Source organism: Melopsittacus undulatus, chromosome Z (genome assembly GCF_012275295.1).
Source record: "Melopsittacus undulatus isolate bMelUnd1 chromosome Z, bMelUnd1.mat.Z, whole genome shotgun sequence".
Taxonomy (NCBI): Eukaryota; Metazoa; Chordata; class Aves; order Psittaciformes; family Psittaculidae; genus Melopsittacus; species Melopsittacus undulatus.
This window is the reverse complement of record NC_047557.1, coordinates 38,426,819-38,440,360: the sequence shown is the minus strand read 5'-3', so window position 1 is coordinate 38,440,360 and position 13,542 is coordinate 38,426,819. Positions and strand designations below refer to the sequence as shown.

The 13,542-nt window shown below is 37.2% G+C and overlaps 1 protein-coding gene across 3 annotated transcripts in view; it reads left to right on the top strand.

Moving 5' to 3' along the window:
• The window catches only part of CZH9orf85 (chromosome Z C9orf85 homolog), a 29,540-nt gene that overhangs the window by 14,857 nt on the left and 1,141 nt on the right, over nt 1-13,542 (top strand). Inside the window, exons 2-5 of one of the 3 annotated variants that reach the window (XM_031054337.1) lie at nt 1,368-1,474; nt 4,788-4,901; nt 5,653-5,801; nt 9,421-9,514. In XM_031054337.1, the coding sequence (XP_030910197.1) occupies nt 1,368-1,474; nt 4,788-4,901; nt 5,653-5,801; nt 9,421-9,514 (464 nt within the window). Of the gene's footprint in view, nt 1-1,367; nt 1,475-4,787; nt 4,902-5,652; nt 5,836-9,420; nt 12,473-13,542 lie in introns of those variants that run through there. The other 2 variants (XM_005154955.2, XM_031054338.2) reach the window with 2 other exon arrangements.

Below are 13,542 nucleotides of genomic sequence, written 5' to 3'. Positions count from 1 at the left end.
ATTTGAGAATTTGAAAAGAAGTTTACTGTCTTTTAACTGAACCAGCCAAAAAGTGCCACACCTTCAGTTAACCACACAGTGGGAAAACTTACCAAATGGTTGAAGTTTATTGCAAAAGAAAACAATGGAAAACAATCACCATAGTGTAGTCCCACTCATAAACAGCATACATACATTTTTTGGAACAGAGTAAGATACTGTATTTTTAAAGCTATGCTTGTTTCTTTGTCTACTATGTTGAAGTAGAACTTTGTGGGGTAGTAAGAAGTTCTTATGTGTCATAAACCCAGAAAATTATGTCAGAATGACATGAACTCTAATGCCAGTTAATGCAGTATCTGTTCCAGCAAAGTTTTAGGTATTCTAAGGAAGTGTTAATAATCTAATGTCAATAATCTAACTTTGGTGCAGTAGCTGTTTTAAAGCTGTTTCAAGAAAGGCACAATAGATTATTTTTCATATATATATGTACTTTATAATGGCAAAATTTCTATTTTTAGAGTTCTGAATGAACACGTACACCCATATGATAGATAGTTACTGCTGGCATTTTTAGCTGGAGAAGAAGTGAAAGTAGGTTGGATGCATAAGTATATATTGCTTGTTATTTATAGTAACAGTGTGATTTGTACTGGTTCCCATCTCAGAATAACTCTTCTTGTGCAAATATACTGGCCAGTTGACATTTTGTATACCTGAGAAAACTTGGTACAAAATGTTCAAGAAAATGTTGTTCACATTGTCTTGAAAATATGCCATAGTTTCAGTGACCATTTTGTGGATTTTATCTTAGATACTTGAGTGCAAAAATGGGTTGCTTTTTTTGTAAATGAAGTTTATGATGAGAGAGACATTAAATTATTTGACTGCAAATAACATGTATTTTACTCCACTGTGTTCTGAGGAAAAAATCCTGACACTTATTACTTAAAGTAGGTAGCATAATGGTAACTTGAGCAATAGAAATTAAATGTTAAGTTTTGCAAGTTTTCTTCTTTGGATGAAGTTTGCGTATTTCAGGGCTCATTTCTATAAAATCTCTAGAAATGAAAAAAAAATAATAAAATATCTATAATTATCTATTGCCAACAATATAATAACATAAATAAGTACTACTATTAGCAGTATTAAAATTATGATAAAAATAATGAAGGTTACTTTAAGGTAAAAGGTTACCTCAGTACTCTTTCCAGGAAAGGAAATTACTAACAGTAACAGAATATGAAATGCTCATGTTAATATGAAACAAATGTCTTTCTAAGTGCCATATTAATCACGTGGTGGGTGGAAATGCTTTCTAAGGAAGATTATCTTCATGAAAGTAGGAATTTTTTAAATAATTCTCATTTTTATTTCTGTTTTTTTAGAAAATAAATGCTAAGCTTCATGATGGAGTGTGTCAGCATTGCAAAGGTATCTTGGAGTGGCGGGTAAAATTCAACAAGTACAAACTGCTAACAAAGCCTAAAAAATGGTAAGTGAAGATACTTTGTGATAATCACTGATAGTGTTGTTGGTGGACTTTTTTTGAAAAATATTCTAGTTTTGGAAACTCACAAGTAGTAGCTGCTACTGTATGACATTCTTCAAATTTGGAGTCTGCAATGACAATATGTATTTTCTAATATATAATTTTCTAATTTGCTAGTCTTTTATCTCAAACTTTTGGAAAGAAAATGTGGAGAAGCAACTGCTCCTCTCTTTGCTGTTAAAATGCTTGAACTGTGGACCTAACTTTCCAAAACTGTCAGTGTGTCCTCTTGAATAAAAGTCAAATCCAAACCAGTTGTAACACAATATTCTAAGGCCTCATTGCAAGTCAGTACTAGAGGTATCTGAACATCTGTTAACTTTTATAGTTCACAAAGACTGTGTAGGAGAGAAGTGAGGAGAGGAAGGCTATAGTTTTGTGTCATATCAAAACTCATCAGCAACATTGTTCTCAGCATTAGAGGCCTCAAGTCCCACAAAATGTTTGCAACATGCATTTCATTATCTCTTGGTATGTTCTTTCTTTTTGCACATGAAACTATAATCCTAAATATTAAACATTTACCATTAATTGCATAAAGTTCTGTATTATGTGGTTTTGGATATGTACTTAACAGTTGGAAAGGATCTTAAAGACCATCTAGTTCCAACCTCCCTGCCATGGGCAGGGCCAATTTCCATTAGACCAGGCTGCTCAAAGCCCCATCCAACCTGGCCTTGAACACTGCTGGGGATGGGACAGCCACAGCTCCCCTGGTCAGCCTGTACCAGTGTCTCATCATCCTCACAGTGAAAAGCTTTTTCCTCATATCTGACATAAATCTTCCCTCTGGCAGATTATACCCATTCCCCCTTGTCTTGTCATTCCATGCCCTTGCAAAAAGTCCCTCTCCAGGTTTCTTTTAGGCACCCTTTAGGCACTGGAAGGCTGCTCTAAGGTCTACCCAGAGCCTTCTTCAGGCTGAACAAGCCCAACTCTCTTAAAATACAACCCCAAATATCTTAAAATAATGTCTATGATAGGTTAATTTTCTGAAGTGGATACTCTCTACTTTCTTCTTGCCTCAGCCGCAGAAGTTCTTACCTCTGTGGCAGCAGGCACAGCCAGTTTTTCAACAATGAAACACTTAGAGGAACTGCAGCTGGGCTGTTGCGTATGATTCAGACAGTTTTGTCACAGTAGTTTGTGTTTGTGGGTCTTGCATTACATACTTCTAAAATACTTATGAACTGCTTGCAAGGGTTCTGTAAATGTATGCGTGCAGTTGCATGAATGATAGTGTATTTTTTACTCTGATTTTCGGTAGGATAAAAGGGAAGGAATGTTTGTTCATACTATATCCCCCACTTGTGAGAAGTTTTACTTTTTAATATGAAACCACATGGAGCAAGTATTTTGATTTTAGTAAGCAATTTCATGCTTTCCTGTAAAAAAAATAGATTAGGTAGAAGTCTCACTGGTTCTGAAAGTAAACATTCTGGGTTCTGTTCACCATGGATGAAGTTGGTATTTTTCTTAACTCTTTCTTGAATGACTGTGTGCGTCCCATTTAAAAGTAGTGAGCTGTAGCAAATCCTGTGGTGATGGATCTGTTTTTTTTGCTTCTTCTTTGCCTACTGTAAAAGGAAAAAGAGGGGGAAAAAGGTATGTAAATTAGCATTGGAAATAGAAGAAGTGACACTGTGAGGTAGCTGGGACAATGTGGGCAGCATATGTGATGTTTTCCAACATGTTTTAGAACAAGTAAATTGGGTTGCAAATGATTTTAGCTCTACAGGTGCTGGCTTCTAGCCCAGCCTACAGCAGTGCAATGGGCCACTGTTCTGAAAGGACAAAATTATGAAGATTTTCAATGTGTGAAGCTTCTAGGGGAATTAATCACATTATAGACATTAAAACCATGATTATTATCAAGAAAAATGAATTCTTCACATCACAGACAGTGGTAGTGGAGGACTTTTCTGTACCTTATTTTTAGTTTTTTAACATCCTCAAAATTATGATTGTTGGTACAGCCACAAGTTATCTCTAGTTTACTTGTATTTCAAATGTTTAATTATTACAATTAAACTCTTTTACAAAAAAAGTCTATCCACCTTGCATTGATAGTGCCACTGCTTGGTGTAACATAGCTGTAGACATTATTTTTAATACTAATGCAAGTGATCATAGAAGAAAGACACAGCCCCCCCCAAACTAAATCAAACTATGTTGCTATTTACAGTGACATCTAACTCTAGGTTTTCTGTGGGGGAATGGGAAGACCAAAAATGCTAGGCGGTTCAGACTTTGTTTTTGTTAAATGTGTCTACAGCAATTCATGTGATTTTACAGCTTCTTAAGGAGCTGGATATGTACATCTTAGTAGTGAAAGATCATCAGAATCTAGATGAAGACAGTAGGGGAAAAGTGATAGTATGTAAGACGGGGATTTGAGAAAGAAAGTAAAAATTTCTGTTTAACCACATGCTAGTTAGGGCATCTGTCCTCATAAGGCATGCAAAAACACTTGCTATTTTAGTTCAATCTGTTTTAGGCAAGTCTGCAAATCCACTGTTCAGAACTATATCCTAAATCTTTCCTGACAGCCTTTTGAGTGCCTGAGGAACCAAAAAAGAGTGATTTCAAGGCAGCTGCATTACATGGGATATATAGTTATGTTCTCCAAAAATACAAGGTTTTCTAAATGTCAGCTGAATGTTAAGGCGTAGCATTTTAAAATTTACTTAGTCTACGGAGTTTTATCACATCTTTAAAAAGAATAGCAAAAAAATTTTACACAATTATGTTGTGGAGAATACAATTCTGTGCAGGCTTGTATTCATAAACAAAGTCCAACAATGGCTCTCTTCAGACTCTTAGATAAGGAAGAGGATGACACTGTGGTGTTTGAATCAAAAGCTTTGTATTGAAAAATGCATGCACCTTTTGATACCATATTCTTGTTTCATTGTATCGCTGAACCAGAAAAAGTTATGTAGCTTTTAAAGTAAAACTACCTATTGAAATGAATTGTAAGATTTCTCTTGTTACTTTAAATATAAAAATTAGTGATTTTATGGTTCTACTTCATTTCTTGTTTTAATAATTCTTCCTGAAAAAGTTAAACAAGAGGTAAGACAGGCAGTTATTTTGATAGTGCTATTTGTTGAAACACCAAATGTTTCACATGAAACTGGGCTATAAAATGTTGTTCCTCTTTTGAAGAGTACACCTGTATTGTCTTTGAATACATAATGTCCAACAAGCATCCACAAATATTTTTTTAATCATGATTTCTTTCTCTCACACACAGTGTAAAGTGCCTCCAGAAGACTGTAAAAGATCCGTACCATAGTATTTGTCGACCATGTGCTGGTAAGCTAGAGATCTGTGCTAAATGTGGAAAAAAAGAAGAAATAGTAATTCCGTAAGTAGTTCATAGGTTACGTAGTTTCAGTACTGAACTGTTTCTTCCCCTTTTAATAGAGCTTGTTGGGAAACTGCCAAGAAGCTGTTGTACTTTATTCCATATTCTGAATAATCCTGACAGGAATCAGTAGGAGTCATTACCATTGCTTTCTTCTGCTGAAACTGGGCGTGCAATGCCTATTGATGTTAGTGGGGTTGGGAAAAACAAAACCAAAACCAAAGTCTTTTTTGGTTAAGGCACTTTAATACCAATTGAATATCTTCCTTAGGAATAAAGCACTTCAAAATGGATTTCGGTCTAAAGCACCATAAAATATGCATAAGCCAATTTACTGTTTGCACTTTGTCTGTCATTTGATGATTCAGTTACTAGTGAACAGAAAAACTAAACAAGGGCTAACACTGAGCAGAATTACCTCATATATTTAGCATGCTTTTGGCTTTTTTGATCTCTCTTCTTTGAGCATCCTATATTAATTTACTGGTTTGTGGCAACTGGCCAGCTGTTGCTTATTTGATCAAACTGTTCACATATATTTTTTGTTTCTTCACAGACTCTTTTTCCTTTATTGTCTTTTATGTCTTTGCTGTTCAACATGAAAGTAACTTTAGGTTATTGTCCCTCTCCTCCTCTCCACTTCCTCCCATTTCCATTGCTGGTAGAATATCCTACCCTCCATCCCATTCTTGTGTAAAAGAAAAATAAATCCCAGAAGTGGGTAGTGACAACATCCTCTTTCTTTCTGCAGGATTGATAAAGGACAAGACAGAGCTGAGATTGTGACTACTAAAAATGGCCAAGAGAGCAGGGAGTTGGAGGATGAGCTGGATTTTGATGCAAACTTAAGTAGTAAGGACAGTGATGAAGATACTGATGTGCTTGAAGAACGATTTAAAAGTATGAATTTTGAAAGGACAGAGATCTAAAAGGTTGAGTTTATATGGGAGACTGTATGCTGTCAGAAGTGTTAAATCAATGTTTGCCTTAAACTGCACTGAAATCTGATTTCATATCTTTGGTCCTTGCATATAGATGTTGGCACTGTGTATTATGATGCTTGTTGAAGATTTTTTATAAATAAGGTGGGTATTTTGTGCATGTAGAGCAGAATTCAGAAATTGAATCTTTTAAGCATAGTATTTCATTCATACATGTAACAGCTTCCTGTTTTTTAAATTAAGCCTCCGTGTAATTGTTCTAAATTCAGTATTATGCTACTTTGTATTGCCATTTGGAAAACTACATGAAAGTCGAGAGTAAATACATAGTCTTGTCATAAAACAGAAGAGCTAAACCAATGTATTTTGCTGAAGGAAAATCTTGCAACTTCTGTCCATGAATTTCCAAATAGCATCAAAATACCAGGTGGCTATTACCGTTATGCCTGTTGTTTCTTTTCTATGCAAAACAGAGGGAATAAATGCCATCACCAGTACAGTTCCTGAGCACTTGATGCATATTTGCCATCTATATGTATGCACTGTGAATTTGTGACCCTGTTACTACTAATGTTTTGAAAAGAAAAAAAAAAGACTTTTTAGAATTGCTCGTAACAGATCTCACACTTTCATTTCCTTTGTCTGCAGATCTAATATAGTTTGCTCTGATATGAAAACACTTGTATAGTGTAGTGGTGTTTATATAGTTCCTGATTTCCAGTTCTTTTTATGGGTTATTTCAATGTAGGTTAAGCTCTAGGAAGGACTTAACTGAATTTGTAGTAACTATCTTTTATGGGATTCAGAACGGTTTGATTTCTTCTTTATTGTCTTCTATTTCTATAAATAAAACTGAAGAAGTACTTTTTAGTAATTAGATAGTTTAAGCTGTGATAATATAGTATGTCATTTTTACTAACTGTGTAACAGCTTCACATCTGCTTGGGTGGTCTGCCTGATACACAGAAGTGTAGCAGGCATGGAAAAATTTGATTCCCAAACTACCTTCTTTGAATGAATTGTGAGGAACTTCAGCTCTGGGATTATTCTCCCCACCTCCAGTGGGGAAAATACTAAAACTTTATCCTTCGGGCAGAGATAGCTACCATGTGGCTGCTATAGCTGACTTTAATTTAAAAGAAAATGTAGTTACTAGGCTATAGAGTACTAAGACATTCAGCAGTCAGTAGCCTAAAAGCATATTATTTAAAGGACAACTTTATTATTTAGTATTGACAATAACAGGCATACAGCAAAATTCTTGTAATCAGTCATGGAACAATGAGCTTTTACTGTTTTTTGTTAAATGTGTCACTACACATACAGCCTTAAGAGTAAGCTTTTTCTTTTACTATCATATATTTTGATTTGTATTCTACTTTAATATTATACATTAAAACACTGTTTTACCTTTTCTAACTATTTGTAAGTTTGTATCTTAATATCTAAAACATGCTTTTGTATGTTTTTTTAATGATCTCTAAGGACTGCTTGGTTTCTTTTTTGTTTTCTTTCCTCCATTCCTTTTCTGTGCTGCCCTTCTGCTACTGGAGAATTTGATCTGTCCCATCTATACTTTTTGCATAGGTAGATTTTTGCTAAGTGTTTGAACTACTGAAAAACATTCTACTGGTCTTCTTTGTTCCAGTGATGTGTCCAGACTTCTGAGGCTTTTCACTGGGGCAGGCTAAAATTTACTGTTTGGGTAGTATTCTTTTTCCTTCTGGTGTTGCTTATTACATAGTTGTTTGTAGTCGTGAAGGACTGGGACTGATGACCCAAAAAACCCATATTCTTTTTCCACCCACTCTACAAGCACATTTATAAGCTAAACCAGTAGTTCTGTGATTAAACATACCAGTTCTTTCACTTAACTGCAAATAATAAAATCCAAGGAGGCTGGAAGTTTAAAATTTGTAGAAGAGCAATGGTTCCTTTTGGAAGAGTCAGTGAAGCAGCAAATCACCAGGAGGTGCTTAGTGGCAGAAAATGAGGTTGATATGTTTAGAAGTGACTGGAAATTGGTGTGAAGGTCATGTTGCATTGACAGATAAGTCCTCCCAGCAGGACAGCAGTGACATCTGAGTCAGTGTGACATAGCCTGTTGTCCTACCAGTTGATGTTGATAAAGGCAGAGTAAACAAAGAATAAACAAAGAATATCCACACAGACTGCAGATTACCCAGGGTGGGAGAGGGAGAGCTAATAGGTGATTTGAATTTAACTTCAAAAAGGGTCTCTCTGAAGAGGAAACCGTGAGTGTCATCAAAATTGAACTGGCTTTTGAAAGGGACATACGTATGGGAAATGTTCCTCCATTTGGAAGAATTAGGTAATGACCTAACCCTTTGCCCAAAGGTGAGGGGAAATCCTGAAATGATAAGAAAGGATGTCATGGAACTGGCAGGATGAGAAAATGAGTGGAAGGATGCTCTTCTCAAAGTGGTGACACAACCTATCAGTACTGGGGAAGAGCAGTGCCACACAGGTGAACAAGTAGCCACAAAACACAGATGTTAGAAAAAGCCCCCTGAAGTTAGTTAGCATCTTCATGTTGCACCACTAATGCACTGTTTGGCCTTTAGGTGGGCATTTGGTGCCACAGCTGATGAAACTTTGCTGTGAGAGAGCACAGCTGCAGTGGTGGCTGGCTGCGTAGTCCAACCTTTCTCTCTGAAGACAGCTTTTGATTCTGGCAACTGTGGTTAGAAGATACACTGCTGGAAGTGATTGCTGCAGCTGATGCCATGTACGATGGTGGTTGTGAGTCAGCTTGAAAAATTGCTAACTTGGACTTTGGATCCTTACTGAATACAATTCTGAAGAAGAGAATGATAGATGTTAATATTAGTCATCTGAAGAATAAATGTGATGCTGCTGACACAGTTGAATTCCTGTTAACTGATTGTCCTAAGGAGTGTTTCCAATTCTCATTTAGTGTGACTCAACGCTGACAGTAATTAATTGGATAATGGACTGTCAGCATGTGTAAGGCAGACATGCAAGTTGATTCTTACTTCACAAGGGAAATGCTTATCATAGGCTCGAGCTTTCAGAACTTGTCATTGTTGATTGTACAGGCTTCCAGAAAGCCAAATTCCCACATACAAGGATTTCTCAGGACAATCTGGATGCATTGCAGTATGAGGAGAGTCCAGTATGGACACAGTGCTGCCTCCTAGCATAATTCCTGAACAATCTTCTCTGTCAAAGTTCGCAGTCCTCTCTGAGACATCCTATCATCAAATGTTTTGAAGTATCAGGTGATACAAAAACCATTGCCTAATGATTTACTTCTAGTTTTGCATGGGCTGGGCTCTTCTGTTCTTGTTTTGGCTACTGATGAATCTGTATGCCTCTACAGTACTGAAGTAATACCAGCCTCTGAAAGTTTATAGGACTACTGGTTAATTAGGAAAAGGACGGCTTGTTTTCTCCCTGTAATGGGCATGTATGTGGATGCTGAGATGCAAAGCGTGACATTAGCAAGGAAAATAGAGAAAAACATAGCAGGTAATCAAATATGAGCCACCTTGTAAACCTCTGGCCCTGCAATTATATGTGTTTTCTTTGTTCAGGAGTTCTCACAAGTAAACGGATGCTGACAGAAAATGCAAAACTACCTCTACTTACAGGAACCATCAGGATGACTTGCTGTCTTAATGAAGAAAGGTTTGTAAATATCATAAGGACATTCTTGATAATCAGATGTTTAGGAAGCTGGTCATGTATACTGTCAGCATCTGTTTTGCTTCATTCTTCTGCCTACTTTTTATCTAAAAGCTATTAAAGGACAAAACTGTATGAAAAAGAAAGTATGTGCCCTGCTTACATGCTCTTGTCACGTACAGTGAGTGTGTGAAGTAGGATTCATAAATCTCAAAACAGTTAAAAATACACTAGTATGTGAAGTGAAGTCTGTCTAGGGATTGATAACATGTTCTCAGACAAATTACCAGTAAGAGATTAGAAATTAAATACTTGTCATATTTCAGGTAGCAGGTTTTCCCGTTGGAGCCTCTGAAATAGCTAAGATTAAATCAGATAGAAGTTATCTTTTTTCCTACTGAAGTAAGAAAACAACTATTTTTAGAAATAGGGATAGACTCCTAATACAGTCATCAGTAAGAAGTTTGAGTATCTAAAAACAGAGGCTGAATATCACATCCAGTGCATTAAGATTTGACCTGAATTTGGATATATATAGCATCTGTACATGTATTTGCTTTTGATACAGCTTTAGAAACTCAAGTTAAAAAGGTCTGTTGTAGCCGCATAACTAAAACTGCTTTGAAAGCAGTACCAAATATTTTAGTGTTTTTTGCTTTAAACTATAACACAGAAGACAGTTTTTGTGCAAAAATCATATGGATTATGCATGCTCCTGAATGGCAGCACTCACTTGAAATCTCTCTTTAGGACAGCTTTTCTTTCTGAATCTCTAGTTAGTCACAGCTATGCTCCTTGCATTTGGTTCTCTCTTTCCTAATTCCTATGTGAGCAAGCGTGACATAATGTGTAAAAAGAGTCTATAAAGGGTACCCATAGTTAACCTATTAGTATGTGTAGCAGCAGTGGAATTTGTAGCTTTTTTATATCAGTAATTGCAAGCTACATGTGCAACAGTTTGATTGTTTTTTTCTTTTTTTCCCTCATAGACCTTACTCTTCTCTCCTGACTGTTTTGTTCCTTTTAGGGTTATTTTCTGTCTTTGTCCTACAGCGTGGTTCTGTGCTGTAGAAGCTGCTAGCTTGAATGAGAGCTGATGGAACCTCTGACTGACAGCAGCAATAGTTTATTCTGGGTTATTCCTAGTAGCAGCAACAGGGTTGGTGCCAGAACCATAAAACACTTTGGAAGTGATGATGCTTGTGAGATTATGTGAAGTGAAATGAAGCCACAGGTCCTGGGGAAAACGATAAAAGGGCCCCACCAGGTTTTTTAGCATAGTGGAGAAATGCGGAATAACCCCAAGCCTTCCATTTCCAAGGAAATATAAACCCCATAAAATCAGACCAGATCTATTGTTTTTGCAACAGCAAATTTACTGCTGTGTGACAAAGATTTTAGAAGTCTCTGGGAATGCCTGATATGCTCAAAGGATAATAGATCTTTATTCAGTTGTGGTTCAATGTTTCTTACAATGTTAGTGATGGAATCTCTCAGAATGCAACAACCTGTACTTCCATTACTTGAGAAAAGATGTAGTACAGTCTTTATGTTGTAAAACTGTAATCTTATGCTCTGCAAAGACCATACGGATTTGGCATGGATGTCTAGAAAGCCTGATGCTGTTATGCAAAAGTCTTTCTATTTTAGGGAAATGTTACACAAAGGATTAAACCATCTGAAAACTGCAGTGACTGGAACTTCAGAGCTATTGTATTTACTGCATTTCACCAGAAAGTTCTTTCTTATCCAGCTCTTCCCAGTTTTTCTATTAACCTGGGTTACATTTCGATATAAGTAGTACTGACATGATTTCTCTGCACCAAGGAAGAATTGCGCTTTGGATCGTTGCATTCAACTAGTTGTTCCTCTCTCATCCTCATGACTGAACTTCTCTCCAAAGTCTTTGGAGTCCGAACAAAGTTGATGGCTGGCTGTGTTACTTTAAAAAGTCACATTAGCAGCTGGGTGGCTGTGGCAAACAAAAGACAGGAGTGCTCACCCAGCGCACTGTAGAAATTCACGCTGTGGGGCATTCTGGTTCCCTGCCACTCCTAGCATGTAGCAGTGCAGACCTCTCCACTGTAGAGGCTAGAATTAAAAGTGTGCATTGTACGCCCACTGAGCAGAGAGATTTTGTTTGTCATTAATGAGAACACAATGTGTGGCTTAAAAGGAAGGGTAATGTATATGTCTGTAGTCTTTAAATGGAGAGAAGGGTCTCTGCCAAATATTTGAGGGTGTCAGGCAGGATGCCCAAGCGAGGTCTGTCCAAAATGCCATGAATGGGGAGACAGGTTGGAAGAAAAAGCTTCTAACTGAAATAAACATGGCACTGAGCTTGTGAGTGTGGAAGTACAAAGGTTCACACAGCCTGCAACTGCCTCTCTTCATCTTTGCAGTCTACAGCTGTCATTGTAGTGTGCATGGAAATTGTCCAAATAATAAACCTACTTCACCATAATTAGCCTGACAAGAAGTTAGTGTTTATTGCCCCCTAGCATGTTAAATGAGATTTGCAAGTGGGCTGCAAACAATGAAATATCTTGTTGTGGTTTGAGTTCTCTAAATCTCAGGTGAAAATAAAAGCAACTTAAATAAAACTTTGTAGTGAACAGTAACTCTTCTGTAATGTACATGTTCTCCTGAGGCCTAAATGGAAATTACTGAAAAAAGACTAATTTAGATTAAGAATCCTGTTCCTGAAACAAGCTAGACTTTCAGAGTGAGAAAATATGGAGTTATCACTTTACTTCTGTAATGTAATGAGTTTTAAAATTATTTTTTCCTTCATATTAAAGCTATGTTTACCATTAGTTACACTACTGAGTTTAGCTCTATTCTGCACAAAGCTACACCTTTAACCACAAGACCAGTCATGTTATTCTGCAACTAGGAATGCTGTGCTCCTTCCTAAAGATAAGTAGTGTTACAAGGGCGTTTGATAGAGTAAACTATGTTGGTGGCTAAATAAATCTTCCCTAACTGATTTAACATCAAGGTAGTCCATTGGGCTTCATGTTTAACTTAATTTGTCTGAGGGTTGGGGTTTTTTTGTGTGTGTGCTTTTATTTACATGCTTTTATTTACAAGAGTGGCTTGCTACTCCATTACAGGCAAAGCTACCAAATCTGTGTGGCGCTTACTGTTCCAGAGTTTACTGCATAAATCAGTTAGGGTAGATGCACGAGCTCTTAGAAGCTACCAGATCAGCAGGAGGCTTACAATAGAACCTATAACTCTTACATCTGACTCCAGTGCCTTAGATATTTGATTTTACTGTCCACCGTGTGACTTTGACCCACAATAGACAAATGAGGGGTGTGACCTTGTATAGAGTGTGAGTCTTCAAAACAAAACAGAACAAAAAAAAACCTCTTTTTTCAGTTAATAAATGTGGAACAAAGAAAATTATGCTAAAAAAATATAAAAATCCTTGTTTAAAATGGGTACATTTTCTTGCTAGTGATGGGGAATGGATGAGTAAAAGGTACAAGAGTTTCTGGCGCTGCTTTTATTGACGTCTTCACGTTTCTCTCTCGAAAAAGCTCCGTTGCAACACCAGGTGTCAGTGTAACAAAGAGAAAAAGTTGGCAATGAAATTGGCTTCACAGTGCGCGGTGGTAGCGGCTTTAAAACCCAGCAGCGCTCTCAGATCTCCAGGCTGGCTATGTCGAAGGTGCTTTGCTTTCGTACCCCAGGGATGGCTGGCCAGCTTTTGTCTCGCAGGGATGCAACAATCCCTGACCTGTGTAGAGAGGGAGAGTGACCTACACTTCTAACAAGCTCTTCAGGAGGGGAGCCTGGGCCAAGAGCAGACACCTGAGCTGAGAATTCTGCTTTTAATCTGGAGTCTGCTTTTACGAAAAGCCTTAAATGGATGTGCTTCCCAGCCTGGCCTCCACACCTGCTCTGCACTGCCACAAGAAGGCAAATACTGAGTTTTCAGAAATCAGTGCTAACATGCTCATTCAGTATTCTGACACCCTGTCATGTGAATTAAAAACCCCTCAATGCTCCACGTATTAATC